Source organism: Ipomoea triloba, chromosome 13 (assembly GCF_003576645.1).
Source record: "Ipomoea triloba cultivar NCNSP0323 chromosome 13, ASM357664v1".
In the NCBI taxonomy this organism is placed as follows: Eukaryota; Viridiplantae; Streptophyta; class Magnoliopsida; order Solanales; family Convolvulaceae; genus Ipomoea; species Ipomoea triloba.
The window spans coordinates 8,259,265-8,276,808 of NC_044928.1; the positions used below are offsets into that span (position 1 = coordinate 8,259,265).

At 30.7% G+C, this 17,544-nt stretch overlaps 1 protein-coding gene across 1 annotated transcript; it reads right to left on the reverse strand.

Annotated features, from left to right (window-relative positions):
- Nucleotides 1–1,649: 1,649 nt before the first annotated feature.
- LOC116001142 lies at nt 1,650–2,729 on the reverse strand. Its single transcript, XM_031241033.1, has 5 exons — nt 2,628–2,729; nt 2,511–2,561; nt 2,203–2,380; nt 1,845–1,940; nt 1,650–1,753 (listed from the first exon to the last, which is right to left on the reverse strand). Exons 1-5 carry the CDS (start codon nt 2,727–2,729, stop codon nt 1,650–1,652), a joined length of 531 nt encoding a protein of 176 aa, XP_031096893.1.
- Between the last annotated feature and the right edge of the window lie 14,815 nt (nt 2,730–17,544).

Consider the following 17,544-nt stretch of genomic DNA (forward strand, 5'->3'; position numbering starts at 1 on the left):
TATATATATATATATATATATATATAGTAAACCTAAAGCTTAAGGTCCTAAAGCTTAAGGTGCGTGGTTTTCCTTCTTAAGGTGCATTGTTTTCCTTCTTAAGGTGCGTGAATTGTGTGTTTAAGGTGCGTGAGTTGTTGAAACTTAAGGTGCACCATTTTAAAACCTTAGGTGCGTGGTGTGTGTTCTTAAGGTGCATGATTTGTGTACTTAAGGTGCGTGGTTTGTGTACTTAAAATGCGCCTGCCTAAAGCTTTAGGTGTTCGCGGTTTATGTTTTTAAGGTGCATTGTTTGTGTGTTTAACTGCACAACCGCACTAGAACCCTTCCCCGCACCTGAATCCTTATATATATATATATATGTGTGTGTGTGTGTGTGTGTGTGTGTGTGTATAATAGCATATTGTTGTATGTATTTGGAAGTAGGAATAAATAATTTTATGCTATTTTCACGTATGTAAGGATTTTTTGAAGACTCTGTATGCATACTTATGAAGTGTATCTTTTGATAAACTACTTAATTGTAAAATATATTTTTAAAGGAATTGTAAAATATTTAGTATTACTTATGTTGAAGATGAATATACATTTTTTAAATTTTTATAAATTAAAAATATGGTCGTCCCTGGATAATCGCCGTGGAATTGGGATAGGGAGATTTTTCCCTTTCTCAGCTAGGATGGGGATGGGGGGAAAAAGTCAGGGCGGGGATGGGTGTATACCCCTCGCCCCCACCCCACACCATTGCTATCACTAAGCCCTAGAGGTTTATGATACTTGTACTCTAACCTTTAACTTTTATTATAATCTTTAAATTTGAACTTTTTATATTTAATAGCATTTTTTACATCATTTTTAAATATATAAATTTTTATATTAACACTGAAATAACTAATATAAACAATTGAGTTGTAAATAACTTGAGTCAAACATCATCAACTAAACTTGACAAATAAAATGTAAAGGGTGAATGAAGTATTTTTCAATCAATTTATTGATCATACCATTGCAAACATAAATATAATGTTATTGATCTGTAAATCGCTCAACCCTCCCAAGTTGATTATGTTTCCATAAAAGGAAAGAATTAGGCATTGTTCTAAGACACAGTTCAACTGATTAATTAATCCAAAATAAATTCATAAGTATGTTTTGTTTTGTTAGCGGTCTTAATGTGAAGGGTTAAAATCATACCAAAACTCAACATGCCTGTATTTATATGATAATACAACATTGTTAATAGATTAAAGTACGCGTTTAGCTAGGCTTTATGCAAATATTGGAGTTTATTATCACATGTTGAAAATTTCTATAGTAAACATTGTATTTGTCATCTTAATAGTTAAAAATCGTCAATGATTCAAGAGCAGTAGCAAAAAATGGTTTGAATTAACTATATCAATTAAAAAAAAAAAAAAGTAAAGTATAATAGAGTATTATATATTTATTTATGGTACACCACTTGATCAACAATGTATATATAGATTAGTCGTACGTGAGACTCTCTTATCATGAAATGTATAATACTTTTTTTTTTACAAATTTATACAAAGTATTGCATTTTAATTAAAAAGTATTACACATTTCATGTGAAATAGATCTCACAAAAGGCTTACTCTTTATATATGTTCAAAGGGATATATATCTAGCTAGTAAGTCCACTCCTTGGGGAGAAATATCTCAGGTGGGTGGCAATAGCTAGCTTTCTTTCTATTGTTGCAGTCCTTATTTCCTTTTATGTTTTTTACACTATCTGCAGAGAAAAATAATAACTATAAGTATATTTTCGAGTTATATTATGCACCTATAAAGATAGAGAGATTGATGTAGAGGGGAAAAAAAACCTCTGCAAGGCTTATTTTGCATGCCCAGTTGATGCACATTAAGATTCAGAGCTTGAACAACACGATCGGGTAGGAGGATCGAAGGAGGAGGACGAACTATACATGATAGACACATATACACAAAAATTATTAAGGCATTGTATGTATGATATTATGTTATAAGTTCAGAACATATTAAAAGTTGTTCTTGAAAAGAATATTCAAATGGGTAGAGCATGATTTTCGTACTAAAATGTCATAGTTTTCTTGTGTAATTTGCAAGAGTACAATTTATCCCGTACATACCTACCAGAATGAGGTTTCCTCACCAAAAGTAAATATTAAAAAGAATGTGTAGCTTGTGTATATAATATTGTACCATGCTTAGTTGATGCATAACGGCCATTGGCCCCGGTTTGCCGAGGAAGGAAAACGCCGGTCCCGCTACATGACCTGCCGGAATCTAGGAAGATGGCCTGCATTCCTTGACCTCCGGCCACCGCCGCCGCCGCCCAGTTCAGTGGATGTCTTGTTCTCTGGGAGCATCTTGAGTAATTCTGAAGAAACACAACAAGTCCCATGATTGTTAAGCCATGTCTGATTAACCTCTCCAACTTAATATCTACCCAAAAATTAAAAACCCCACAATTCTTAATTAGACCCGAAACACAACGTAACATTCAATACCGGACAGGGCATCGGACGATGTTGTCGGCTTCTTGGATACCCAAACTGAGCCTGCAATATCTGAAAGCCATGAACACACTGTAATGAAGTTCAAGATAAGAAAGTGAAGAAGAAGACCTTTTGTTGATAATGGTGATGATGATAAGACTCGTCGACAACATGTGAAGGAAGACAGGACATGCCTTCTTCAAAGCAAATAAAATCCTCCTTTTCTGCCATTGTTTTGCTACAGAGAGAGAGAGAGAGAGATGATTTGTGGTGTTTTGGGTGAGTTCCAACTCTGAACCTGAAATGGAAACTAATTATACTTAGGTGGAGAGAGGTTATGCCAAGGAATGTGTTATAAAATAGTGATGCATCATGCAAGTTGACCGAACTTGATTTATGTTGTTGGTTTGTTGAATCTAATGACGAATTTAGGATCTGCATTTTGACTGGTTTTGTTTCCATTTACAAGTTTATCCTCCGATCCCCTCTGCCTCCTTTACAAGTTTGTCCTCCTATGTGATGAGATTATTTTAATTTAGTATCAGTCGAATCTTATTTAAAAGGGTAACACTTGTGTGAGACCGTCTCACGCATCCTTATTCGTGAGACGGGTCGGGTCAAGGCACCATGCAAATGTCACACTTATATGCTCAAATATAACACTAATCAAGAATACAATTTTTGTTACTTATTAGAGAAAAAGTAATACCTTTTTCATAATAAGTAATGTTGACAAGTGCCCCTCACTTATAAAGGCAAATATAATACTTTTGTGGAAAAATGTAATACTTTTAAATCGAAATGTAAAAGTATTGTATTTTCCCTTAAAAGTATTACATTTACCCTTATAAGTAACAAAAATTTTATTCCTGATTAGTATTACATTTGAGCATATAAGTATGACATTTGTGCATATAAGTGTTACATTTGCATCTTGACCCGACCCGACCCTTCTCATGGTGAGACGGTCTCACACAAGTTTTTGCCTATTTAAAAATAGTTGTTTCATTACAAATTTATACTCCAATAGGATGAGATTAATCTACTCAAGTATCGTGTGTCTCATTATCCTGTACGATAAGATTAATCCAGCAAAGATTTGAGTCGAACACCATTCGAAAATATATATTCTATTACAAGTTTACCCTCTTATAGAATAAGACTAATATGTAATTGTCTATTGACCTTCTTATTAATTTGAACAAATCAATTATGTACAACATATGTTAGTTACCTCCTTGTAGTTCTTTGTCGATTAGGGTTAAGATAATTTTCACCATAATACACTTGGATAGCGCTGGCAGATTTATCCAATTAAATGTCTAAGTCCCATTCGTATATAACTATTCTATTACAAATTTTCTCTTATAGAATGTCTATAGCTCCAATCCCCTAGGCAGTTGATGCAAATTACGGAGTATATTTGATGCTAGGGGACATTTGAGTAATTTCAAAAGATAAAGTGACCTTAGGAACCAGGTAAAAATGCATGGTGGGAGATTATGTGGATAGGTTAGGTTAGGTTGGGTTGGGTTTGGTAAACCCCACCTTCCATCAACCATCATATATAGTTGTTGCAGTTACTAATCACATAATCTTCGCCCTTTTTCTCAGCAAATTTATTTTAGTTTAATGGCTTCAATTCTAGTCAACTGCTAACAGAAAGAGATGAACAATAGTGTTGCCATATATGAACCTGTTGCATGTCATTCTTCTTAACCACTACTAACCTACCGAAACCTTGATTCATATGTTCTTTGGTTGCCTGCAAAGAGTAAACAAAGCATGCTTTTTACGAAGATTGGGGTCACATATTAAGCTAGTCATACGACCTCATATCAACTTCACAAGGAATTATGAATCGCTACCCGCATAAGCAGCTCAACTGGTTGTGAGGGTAAAATTTATCACAAAAGATCAATAGTCGAGTCTCACTAGCAGCATATCCTTGTCAGAAGTGGTGAGTTCTAAGAAGTTGACGGTCCTCAGCATATCCTTGTCAGAAGTGGTGAGTTCTAAGAAGTTGACGGTCCTCAGCATATCCTTGTCAGAAGTGGTGAGTTCTAAGAAGTTGACGGTCCTCCTCCTTCGATGTAAGACTTGACGTACGTGTATGAGGGTTGTCCTCCCTCGAGCTTGCCTTTGATAGCCCCCGGTGACTGGAATGCTCATGTCCGAAGCTGGTTTGTGCGAAGTTGATTCCTCGTGTACTATAGTTCGCCCAATGCAAGTTGGTGAGTGTGAGGCGTCTTCTTCTCGAACCTCAGGAGCCCGGCTAGTTTCGCCATTCCTTATGCCTAAGTTGTTGATTTTCTTTTCTTGATTTTGAAGGAGGGTGGTCATCCCTTCAAGAGCTTTAGTGATGCTCGCAAGCTGGTCCTCTACAGATGTCGAACTTGTTGTCATAGCTGGCATGACAGTATAGACATGCGTCCATTTAGGCGCAGCCTTCCATAATGGATTTGGCAGAATAAAAGGGAAGTACTCCCGCTACTAGCATTCCCTTGCATAGAAGTTGGACTACCACCATCGATAGCTCCCTTAGCAGAAAGTAGGCTTCCAGCATGAGTAGTTGCTTTTGGGGCAACTTGGGCATTATCGAGCCTTTGAACCACTCTTCGTGCCATGGCATGAGGTTCAAGCAATTGGACCCCTAAGCTCTTTGCTCGGTTCCTTACTTCTTGGTCAACGGGCCTTGCGTTTTTTGAGTAGCTCCGAAGCTAGCTACAAGTGCAGACTTAGATTTGGTAGTTTGGGCATAGGTCCTCCTGAACATGGGGTGGTTCGATGCCATTGGATGAGCTAGTAGAGGTAGCAGGTATAGGTAGTTTAGTAGTAGAGAGATGAGAGGCAGAGCTGTTCCACTGGACGTGCCAAAATATGTAAACGTGAAAAACTTGAATTTTATATATTTAAAATTCAAAGCGTCAGTTACAAGTAGTAGTATGTATCAAACGAGAAAGGGTACAATCTCTGTATTTAAGAAGTCATCTATTCTCTACTAGAAGTATGCCGATTGGAAGTGTGCCGAATTGGAGGTATGCTGAGTTCAAAGTATGCCAAATTGGACGTATGCCAAGTTCAGAGTATGTTGAACTGGAAGTATACTGAGTTCGGAGTATGCCGAGTTCGGAGTATGCTGAGTTGGACGTATGCCGAGTTCAGAGTATGCTGAACTGGAAGTATAACGTATTCCTCGGCACAGATATACTGCGGGTGTGTTCCTCGATGCGGATATACTGTAGACACGTTCTAAACGATATCCCGGCGAGATGCAGATCTTCAGAGCTTCAATTTCTTCGAGGGTGATTCAAGATGTCAAATGAGGGCTCTAATTATAGTGGAAAATGTAACCACTATCCCTCAACAAACTCACTAAACATTTATCTAACTTAATTAATTAATTAATTAAGAAAATCAACCTTACCAAAATCAAGTCCAAGTTCAAGATCAAATCATCTAATTCAAATTCGAATTAAATTAAGTTATCAAATTTAAATAAATTATATTTAAATTCAAATATGAATTGAGATTGGACCAATTAATTAATTAATTCAATATAACTCAAAATCAGGTTTAATTGGGCTAATTGAATCAATTTAATTATCATGGTCCAATAATTACTTCAATAATCAATCCCGAAATTAGGCCCAATAATGATTTAGTCAACCCATGTTCACAATTTTAATACTCTATGTTCATAATTTTAGAACTTTATGTTCACAATTTTTTAACTCTATATTCATAATTTTTGAACTCTATATTCACAATTACATAACTCTATGTTCAAAATTTCAGAACTCTATGTTTACAATTTCAGAACTCTATATTCAATAGTATAACACAATTTTTGAATCTATATAACAAAATTGTGAATATAAAGTTAAAAAATTGTGAATATTGAGTAATGTAATTTTGTATATTTAGGTTTAAAATTGTGAATATAAAGTTTTAAAATTGTGAACATAGAGTTTTAAAATTGTAAACATAGAGTTTTTAAATTGTGAACATAAACATAGGTTCACCTTGCAGGGTAGACCGGGATCCATAGCATAATTTGCCACAAATAGCTCCTGTCAACACCTTTTTGGTTTCTTGCAGCCCAAATTTTCCAGCATACTGTAAGGAGGAGACTATGGAGAACTGGTCCAAGTGTTTCATATTAAGCGCAATCCAGTCTTTGAGTTGCAGCCTGTTACCACTTCGAACACCATTAAACATTTGCCAACACGCATCAGCAAATTCACGGGTCAAGAAGAGATGTGCAATAGTCTCACTATGCTTCAGACCTGCACTCTTTTGGTATTAAGAACATCAGCAGTGGGGAGGATATTAGAACAGGCTTGCCAAGCAAAAATCCTCACCTGTCAGTGCTGGGAAACTCACCTGTCAGGAGTCTATAGCTACTCATGACCGTATGGATACTGTATGAATCTCCAAGATTGCTTCCCTAACAGCAGTGACGTATCCAGGATTTCTTTTGAGTGAGCGAAGAAGCAAAGGAAAACTAAATTCAAAAATGTTTAAACAAAGGTTCAAATCTATCTACACTTATAATAAGAGCCAATAATGTTAGACCCTGAAACTAAAAAAATGTTGGTGTAATAGTCTGCTATAACATATTGTACTTTGTGTTCTTCTTATGGTGCAACCTCCAATTAAATTCCTAATATATCCTAATCATTTATAATTTTACCAAACTTTTCCGTTAAATATAACGGAAGTTTAACATTAAATTCTTTAGGCAATTTGTTTCTTTATTGCAGTTTTCAAACAAATTGGCAATATTCTATAATACAATTCTGTATAGATTCCTAATTTAAAATTAGAATATTGAAGTCATTTTATAATACAATTTTGTATAGATTCCTAACTAAACCATTATTCTACCCAAAACAACAGTATATAAACCCCTCCCCTTGTCACTGGTATTCACCCAAAACTAAACCTAACATATTCTGCAACACACCATCTACTTGACATTCTATAGGTATGATTGCCAAAATATTATCATGCTAATTCTATTATTTGTATTTGTACTTATAATGATTACAGTTTTTTTTTTTTAAAAAAAAATTCAATGATGGTATACTCACTAATTAGTATAACTTCAATATCGTCATATAAATATATCTATTGTATAATCTGTTCATCTATACTTGTATCCTTGTATGTAATGTTGTGGTTCTTATTATATTCCTCTATAATCTACACATTTTAGTTACTCCTAACTCCCTAATCTATCGTTTTTGAATTTATGTTGTGGTTCCTATATTATTTCATAACATCCTTTATGAATATATTTTCCATGACACAAGGATATTAGTAATGACAAATGCAGTAAAGTTAATTGATATTGACACACAAACTGTGGGCTGGAGTTGTACAGTTCATGTCATTAAAAAAAACGAACCAAAAAACATTATTGGAACGCTTGAGAAAAAGTATATGCTCATCGTACTTAGGATGAAACACTAAGTAAATAGTAAAATTTTTCTCCCTTTATTATTATTATTATTATTATTATTATTATTATTATTTTATTTTATTTTATTTTATTTTTATCATTATTAGTATTATTATTACTAGTATTTTCGCCCGTGCATTGCACGGAATGGGTTTGTTATAATATTTTAAGAATATTTGGATCGATATACAATTATATAAATTGTAACATTGAATATTATATAGCGCAATTAATGAAATTGGTTAGATTGATTATGTTTTATGATGTTTTCCTAGCTTGAATTAGAGCAAATAATTGTCCAATTATCTGTGCGATGACATCGAATACTATATAGCGCAATTTATTTTTTATTATATATTTAGATATTAAAAATAAAGATGAAATTATAAAAAATTCTAATATTCAACTTATACATTTATTTTATTATAAGATTAGTTCAAAAGTATTACACACTTAATTGAATAATATATGACTTGTTTGTTTACAATTATCATAAAATATCGATATGTAATATGACTTATGTAATTATATTATTACTAAAATAAATATGAGAAAAATGGAAAATAATTTAATTATATTATATTATGTAATATGACCAATGTTTAGCTTAATTACCATAATAATTATTAGACAATTATTATTAGTCAATTACACTAATATATGTGCAATTATATATACTTTTATACCTTAAGTATATTCATTTTCACCGTATCGCATTTAGTTTTTCTTCCTCCTCCATATTTGAATGAATTAATTGTAATTATTATAAAAAAAATATAACAACCCATGTTTAATTAATTTTTTAAAGTTTAAATAACTTAAAGTTTTCAAAAGGAAAGTGTAATTAATTTTTTTTTAAGTTTTGGTTTTCAAAAGGAAAGTGTAATTAATTTTTTTTTAAGTTTTGAAATAATTTTCAATCAATTTTCATTTAATTAGTAATATCCTTATTTTTCCAATTTGCATAATTTTCGTTTCCTTTTCTATTAGGATCTTTTTATATTTTCAATCAATTAGTAAAATCAGTTTTCTTTTCCATTTTATCTTTACTATTGTTTGGTTACAAAGGGATTTTATTTTTATTAATAGTAGTATAGATATAGAAGTATAGATAAGTATTTGAAATATTATTTTGTGTAAATAATAATTATAAATTATTTTTCTTATAAAATTACTCATAATTTTCAAGGAATTTTCTTATATATTTATTATTGCAGAATTTTTTCCATTATTCTCACAATTATAATGGTTTAATTATTCTCAGAATTTGGTAAATAAAATTTTGTTACCAATTAAATTTTATTATTTTTTTTACCAATTAATTAGTAATATTAGTTTGTGTGGGGAAGTTGAAGTGGATGATTTTACTTTTATTAATAGTATTGATATGTGAATATAAAAACAATATATTACCAATTAATAGATATTAGTTCATTTCGATTTTACATTTTCTTACTAAATAAGCTTTATTAATTATTTGACTAATAAAATATTTAATTAATTGACTATAAGAGTTTGGGCGGAGAAATGAAATAGGAGGATTTTACTTTTATATATAGTATAGATTCAATATTTTTAATTATATGTCCAAATGGTTGATACGATTGAGTTATATTAAGGCACAAATATGCATAAGAGTTATATTATTATTATTATTATTATTATTATTATTATTATTATTATTATTATTATTATATATAATATGATTGACATTCGTAATATATTAGCATATATATAATATAATATAATTGACATTCGTAATTTTTGTATATCAGCCAAAATTCGTAATTCCTGTATTTTTTTGATAGCATATATATAATATAATATGATTGAAAATATTTGTTACGATTTAATGAACAAATTAATTTATAANAAAAGGAAAGTGTAATTAATTTTTTTTTAAGTTTTGAAATAATTTTCAATCAATTTTCATTTAATTAGTAATATCCTTATTTTTCCAATTTGCATAATTTTCGTTTCCTTTTCTATTAGGATCTTTTTATATTTTCAATCAATTAGTAAAATCAGTTTTCTTTTCCATTTTATCTTTACTATTGTTTGGACAAAAAATTTACAAAGGATGATTTTATTTTTATTAATAGTAGTATAGATATAAAAGTATAGATAAGTATTTGAAATATTATTATTTGTGTAAATAATAATTAGATAAGTATTTGAAATATTATTATTTGTGTAAATAATAATTAGTAAATTATTTTTTCTTATAAAATTACTCATAATTTTCAAGGAATTTTCTTATATATTTATAAAATTACTCATAATTTTCAAGGAATTTTCTTATATATTTATTATTGTACTCATAATTTTCAAGGAATTTTCTTATATATTTATTATTGCACTCATAATTTTCAAGGAATTTTCTTATATATTTATTATTGCACTCATAATTTTCAAGGAATTTTCTTATATATTTATTATTGCAAAATTTTTTTCCATTATTATCACAATTATAATGGTTTAATTATTCTCAGAATTTGGTAAATAAAATTTTGTTACCAATTAAATTTTATTATTTTTTTTACCAATTAATTAGTAATATTAGTTTGTGTGGGGAAGTTGAAGTGGATGATTTTACTTTTATTAATAGTATTGATATGTGAATATAAAAACAATATATTACCAATTAATAGATATTAGTTCATTTCGATTTTACATTTTCTTACTAAATAAGCTTTATTAATTATTTGACTAATAAAATATTTAATTAATTGACTATAAGAGTTTGGGCGGAGAAATGAAATAGGAGGATTTTACTTTTATATATAGTATAGATTCAATATTTTTAATTATATGTCCAAATGGTTGATACGATTGAGTTATATTAAGGCACAAATATGCATAAGAGTTATATTATTATTATTATTATTATTATTATTATTATTATTATTATTATTATTATTATATATAATATGATTGACATTCGTAATATATTAGCATATATATAATATAATATAATTGACATTCGTAATTTTTGTATATCAGCCAAAATTCGTAATTCCTGTATTTTTTTGATAGCATATATATAATATAATATGATTGAAAATATTTGTTACGATTTAATGAACAAATTAATTTATAATTAATAGATATTATTTTGTAATTTTCAATTCCAATAATATGTTATATTTTTTATTTAATTTTCAATTCCAATAATATATCATATTCTTGATTTAATTTTCTACTAATAAATGATGACTTTATAGACGTGATCTTCGTGTATATATATTTTTTTTTGAAGACAATTTTCGTGTATATATAAATATTACCAATTTTATTGCACGTACATTACCGTGTATAAGTGATATTAATATGCTAGTATTTGTTACGATTTAATGAACAAATTAATTTAATAAAATAATATTATGTAAGCAAACAATTCATGTTAGTAGGTTATTACCATTTGAGAATTGGTTGGAAATGATTTGAAAATAAAATATAATAAATATTTGATTTAATTTTACATGTGGGACTTGCCAATTACAATTATTAGATATTATTAGAGTATATAATATAATAAATATGATTGACATTCATAATTTTTGTATCTCAGCCAGAATATGAGTACATTTAGATAAATATTACAAAAAATTGTAACAATCAAAACCACATTCTTATCTCATTAATATTATTCTATCATAATAATTACCATAATTACTAATAACCTATTATAACCAATTATAATTAATATTATTCTATCATTAATATTATTAATATTTAATATTATTATATTATTATTATAATTACCATATTACTAAAATAACCCTACATTAGGGAAAATTCTAGAGGAGGATAATGCTTTTATATATAGTATAGATTATGAAGATGCTCTCATTCACCACCAACATCATTGTAAATGCTATATCTAAATGCAAGGAACCCGGGTTCAATCAATAGTGTTTGATAATGACATTGGAATGTATGATATCACTTTACAAACCAACAAATCACAAATACAATTACACATGAATTTTAAATGGTCGAATCGGTGCCCAAACAAGTGACAATGATGACACGTCATTTGCTCCCATGTAAGTGGTTTATTTGTTTCTACTTACTTTAGTTGCAATTTAGCTATTTACAATTTCGTTATGTTTTATTAAAATATATAAGCATCGAGACTATTTCTTTTATTTTTATTAATTTAGCATTTTCTCTCACTCTCTCTCTCTCATTATTATATGACAACTTTAACCAATTAAGGAATACTAATTTAAAAATACGCATTGGGCATTGGTTTAATCGCGCAACGCGCGTGTGATAACTAGTACAAATATTAAATACGAATAAATTGTTAAATTACAAAATACATTATAAATATTGTTGGATATAGGCGAAAAATAAAACGCATCAAAATTTTATAAAAATATTCATAACACTATATAAAAACGTATTCAATTAAAAAGCTACGAAGAAAGCAAGTGCTGGATTCAAACCCTTATAAAAATATTCATAACACTATATAAAAACGTATTCAATTAAAAAGCTACGAAGAAAGCAAGTGCTGGATTCGAACCCTTATAAAAATATTCATAACACTATATAAAAACGTATTCAGTTAAAAAGCTACGAAGAAAGCAAGTGCTCAATTCGAACCCTCACTGTTTTCTAGACAAAATCACACGCCTACCAACTCTACAAGCTTATCAATAAGTAAATTTTATCTGTTTTCATATATTTATATATAAAACATGCACTATATATATACATATATATACATACAAAGGCTATATAGAGGTGGGGGTGGGTGAATGGGAGCCGCTGTTCCCACTGCCCCCACAGTGGTTCCGTCCCTGCCTAACAGTGCAAGATTAAATTCCCTTAGCTTTCGGAAACCCATCCCCCCAGCTTTCTTAGGCTTGCACAATTCGTTCCAGTTTTCCCAATGAATACCGCCACCCTCTGACCATTGCCCTTTCCACCAGAACTTGTTCATAGCTAACTCAATTTGATTGCACAGCTCCTTAGGCAGTAAGAAGATGCTCATGGCATATGCAGGAATTGCCTGTAAGACATTCTTTATGAGCACTTCCCTACCTGCCCTTCCTTTGGCTTGAGTTCTAAATCCTACTCCGTTTCCCCTTTGCTTGAATCTTCATAAGATGTTGAAAGAAGAGTAATGACTCATGAATGTGCATCTCTATCTGAATATCAAATAATGCAATAAGATGAACTAGCAGCAAGCATTGCATGACAAACACACATTACCAAAAGTAATTGTTCAAGAAAATGTAAATTGGTTAGGTTGCAAATTAAAGGATTTAAATCTGAATCAAGCCTAAAATAAGCAGTTGGTCTTGACAAGGAATTCGGATAGCTAATGCTAATCACCTAGTTGATTAAAATATTTAGATGTATGAGCTGGAATGTAGCCAGTAAAATCTTATAGTTGAAAACAAACCTCAACTTTCTTTTGATCAAGTCTGAACACTTACGTTTCTCAGCTGCAATATCCTCCTGAAGTTTAGATTTCTGTTTCTCCCAAGCTGAAATCTTTTTCAGACATTTCTTCTCCCTTTTTGCAACCTCCATAAAAGTTGTTGCAGATTCTGATGCACTCAGTTTGCACGCCTCCATTTCTGCATTCTCAGCCTCAAGCTTTCTCACAGCAGAATTGACACGGTCCACTTCACCACTTGCATTACGGAGAGCATTCTCCAATTCTGTGAGCTTCTTCATGATATTGTCCGCAATGGTCTGCTTACCCTTCTTCACACTTTGGGTCTCCTCCCTTTCCATCCTCAGCATCTTAAGCTCAGTTAAGTCATTGCTTAATTTTCTTGCAGCTTGCATTGCTTTTTGATGTGCCCGTGTTATGTTTTTCTCTGAACCTCCGTTTTTCCTATACTTGTGTGAGGGCTACCTCCTTGGCTCCCTGTTTCTTGCACCACTTTTCCTGTCAAACACAAACAGGTACAAAATTTACTGAGATATTATTTATCAGCTTAGGCCGCACATAATTTGCACAAAATATGCACACATAGAAGTGATAATATAATACTAATTCGTATAGCTGATGCTTATCAAGGGTCTGTAAAGTTTCTTGAGTTGGTAACTTTCAAGGGTCTGTAAAGTTTTCAATGTAAAGTTTTCATGTAGACAGTGATAACAACGTAAAGTTTTCAAGTTGTGTCTGTAAAGTTTTTTGACTGTTCTTGAGTTAGTTTTTCGAGGGTCGATTTCAATTGTGCTTTCTTCAGATCAACAAAAAGCAGACAAGGATGCATTCCCTATCAGCACTCAGCTCAGATGATTTCAGAATTGAAAGATCTTGTTCAAGGCGTTGGAGGTCATCTTTCTGCCTCTGGAAGTCCAATTCTACCTTGACGCGCAGACACTCCAGCTTCCTTTTGTTACCAGCCTCTCTTTAAACTTCTTTTCTTCCTCTATTTGGGTCACATCAAGTTTAGCCACTAGAGCAAGATCTAAGCAGAATCATTATCCCACAGAAGATATGAAGATCCATTTGTGTTTTAATAAGAAACAAACTCTATAAGAGCTAACATTCTGAGATGCTAAACATACAGTTCAAAATTCTAAAGATAAAGATCACTATACCAACATCAAACACTAGTACATCTATGGCAACACTAGGTACTTGTTTGAAGTTTTTCCGATATATGATTTCCCCAACAGGTCAATCCTAATATCTATTTATATATCATGCTCATGATGTGAAAAGTGAAAAAAAAAAAAAAAAAAAAAAACACTGCCATCTCTCATTTGTCCTGCAACTTTCGGTTATAGTGCTGCAGTAAATGGATCGCCCATTGAGTGCATAAGAATCATTTGCCTAAAAAGTTAACCTTATTGCAGAGATGAAATATACCTGGCTCATAAATCCAAATTGGTTATGTGCAAACACAGGCAAGTGCACTTATTGATGAGCAACAACGTATCGAAATGGACAGTACTATAGAAACAACATATAACTCGATTTTTCAAAAAATTGACATTAAAAGAGAAATAAAAAATGATAATAACATACTACATCGGTTAATTAAATAACTGATGTCGTATGTCTTAGGCGAAAAAAAAATAAAAAATGATAATTACATACGACGTAGTTAATTAAATAACTTCATATGTCTTACGCAAAAAAAAAATGATAATAACATACGACGTCGGACAATTAAATAGATGATGTCGTATTTCTTACGCAACAAAAAATGATAATAACATATGACGTCGGTTATTTAATTAATCCGTATGTTTTACGTAAAAAAATGATAAAAACATACGGCGTCAGTTATTTAATTAACCGATGTTGTATGTTTACGTGAAAAGAAAATGGGATGGATTTTAACTGAGGGAAGGATTTTTTTATTTTTTTTTGGAGGTTTGTTTTCATTCAAGGATTGATTTTTTGCAAGAAAAAAAAAAGAAAAAGAAAAACATGCACTAATAGTGCATGTCATGCCCACCGAGCGAGTATTGATGCTTCAGGATGGCGACCACACTAAGGGCATGTTTGGTTAGTGGCGAATCCGCCAACTTTGACGTTTTAACCTTGGTCAAAACGCCAAAGTAAACTGTTTGGTTAGCAACGGTTTGGAGCAGCAGATTGCTCCAAACCGCTGCAAACTCAAACGCTGCTATGAGCAGCATTTGAGCTTTGGCGTTTTGGGGAAATTTTAATTTCCCCAAAACACCCTCATTTATTAAAAAAAAAAAAAATTAAACTGTAGCGCCTTTCGGCGCTATAGCTTATCAGCGCTGAGAAGCATGAGAGCTATTCCAATTGGAAGAGGAGCACTGCTCCTCTTATATAGAGGAGCTCAAGTGCTCCTCTTCCATATGATTTCGATGTGGGATAAAAATCCCACATCATTTACAAGGGGAGCCACCCCACGTCGCTCCCCATTGTCTATTTTTTTTTTAAATTTTATTTTGTTATAATTTTTTTTGTTTTGTATTATTATTATTATTATTATTGTAAATTGTAAATTTTATTTTATAATATAATAATAATAATAATAATAATAATAATATGAATGTCCTTTTAGGTTATTTTATATATTAACCGCTAATCTAAACAGCTAATTTTACCAAACATCTTTTTACAAACCGCTAATACAATCCGTTGGTCAAACCCGCTAATACAATCCGCTTTTTGATAACCGCTAACACAATCCGCTAACGCTAACTTCTAACCGCTGATAACCAAACAAGCCCTAAGTTTTTTTTTTCTCTCTTTTTTCTTTTCTATTGCTTTTGTTTTTTGTTTTCTTTTATGGTGGTCGTTGCTATATGCAACAGCCACCATTTTATTTAACAAAAAATATTAGTTGAGTTTTGTTGATTGTTTTAATTTTTTAATTACAAAAATTAAATTCGTAACATAATTTTTAATATAATATATAATTTTAATAATATATTTTATTTGAATTGAAATTTATAATTATAAATTTATTTTAATTTTTGACATGTTTAATTTAAGTATAATAAAAAATTGAGAAAAAAAATTTAAAATTAATTGAGAGAAGAGTTTTTTGTGATTGAGTGAGGTAATGAATAATGAGGTGATGATGGGCCAACTAATGCGGATGCTCTAAAGGCTTGGTAGGATTGGAGTGAATTAGTGAATGATTAACTAGGGTTTTAACTTTATATATATATATATATATATATATATATATATATATATATATATATAGAGAGAGAGAGAGAGGGGGGGGGGGAACGGGTTCGGGTGAGATAAAAGTCGCAAGTGAGAAGTGAAATAGAATCTCAGTCCTAGATCAAAAAAATTCGTCACCTATGAACTTCAACAATGTGCACTGTAAGACATAACAATGTGTACTGGAAGAAGGGAAAATGTGCACTAGATGACAAAATATGCGTACTGGAGGTACAAAGATGAAAGATGTGAAACAATTATTGGAAAATTAAATTTAATATATGATCTCTAGCACAAATCATAAACTACCATAAATAACAAACAAACAAACAATATTCAACTCAAATTAGTAACTAGTGATCAAAATTAATTGATCTTTTAAAAAAAGTTTGTTACCTACAATTTAAAAAAAAAACAAAAAAAAAGCTCTGGAAGGTACAACAATGTGCATTGTATCGCATAAAAATGTGCGATAGAAGAAGGAATAATGTGCACTGTATAACACAACAATGTGCTCTGGTAGAAAGAACAATGTGCACTGGAAGAAGGAACAATGTGCATTGTATGGCATAAAAATGTGCACTATATGGCATAATAATGTGCGCTTTATGGCATAACAATGTGCACTAGAAGAATGAACAGTGCGCACTATATGGCATAAAAATGTTCACTGGAAGAAGGAAAAATGTGCACTGGAAGGCAAAAAAAATTAACTTACTTACACAAAATTACAATAATGCCACTGTGTTTTTTTTTAAAAAAAAAAACTCCAATTTGGACGCTTGATCTGGACGCAATCTACAGATATAATTTCATCATATTTTTCACCTAAGGCAATTGTTTCACATGATCCTTATATATATATATATATATATATATATATATATATATATATATATATATATATATATATATATATATATATATATATATATATATAT

Excerpts from the sequence above, each read along its gene's own strand:
- LOC116001142 (XM_031241033.1), bottom strand. The coding sequence starts at position 2,729 with ATGGCAGAAAAGGAGGATTTTATTTGCTTTGAAGAAGGCATGTCCTGT. Across the intron at positions 2,562-2,627 it reads ATCACCATTATCAACAAAAG|GCTCAGTTTGGGTATCCAAG; the intron begins GTCTTCTTCTTC and ends CAGATATTGCAG. Across the intron at positions 2,381-2,510 it reads ATCGTCCGATGCCCTGTCCG|AATTACTCAAGATGCTCCCA; the intron begins GTATTGAATGTT and ends GTGTTTCTTCAG.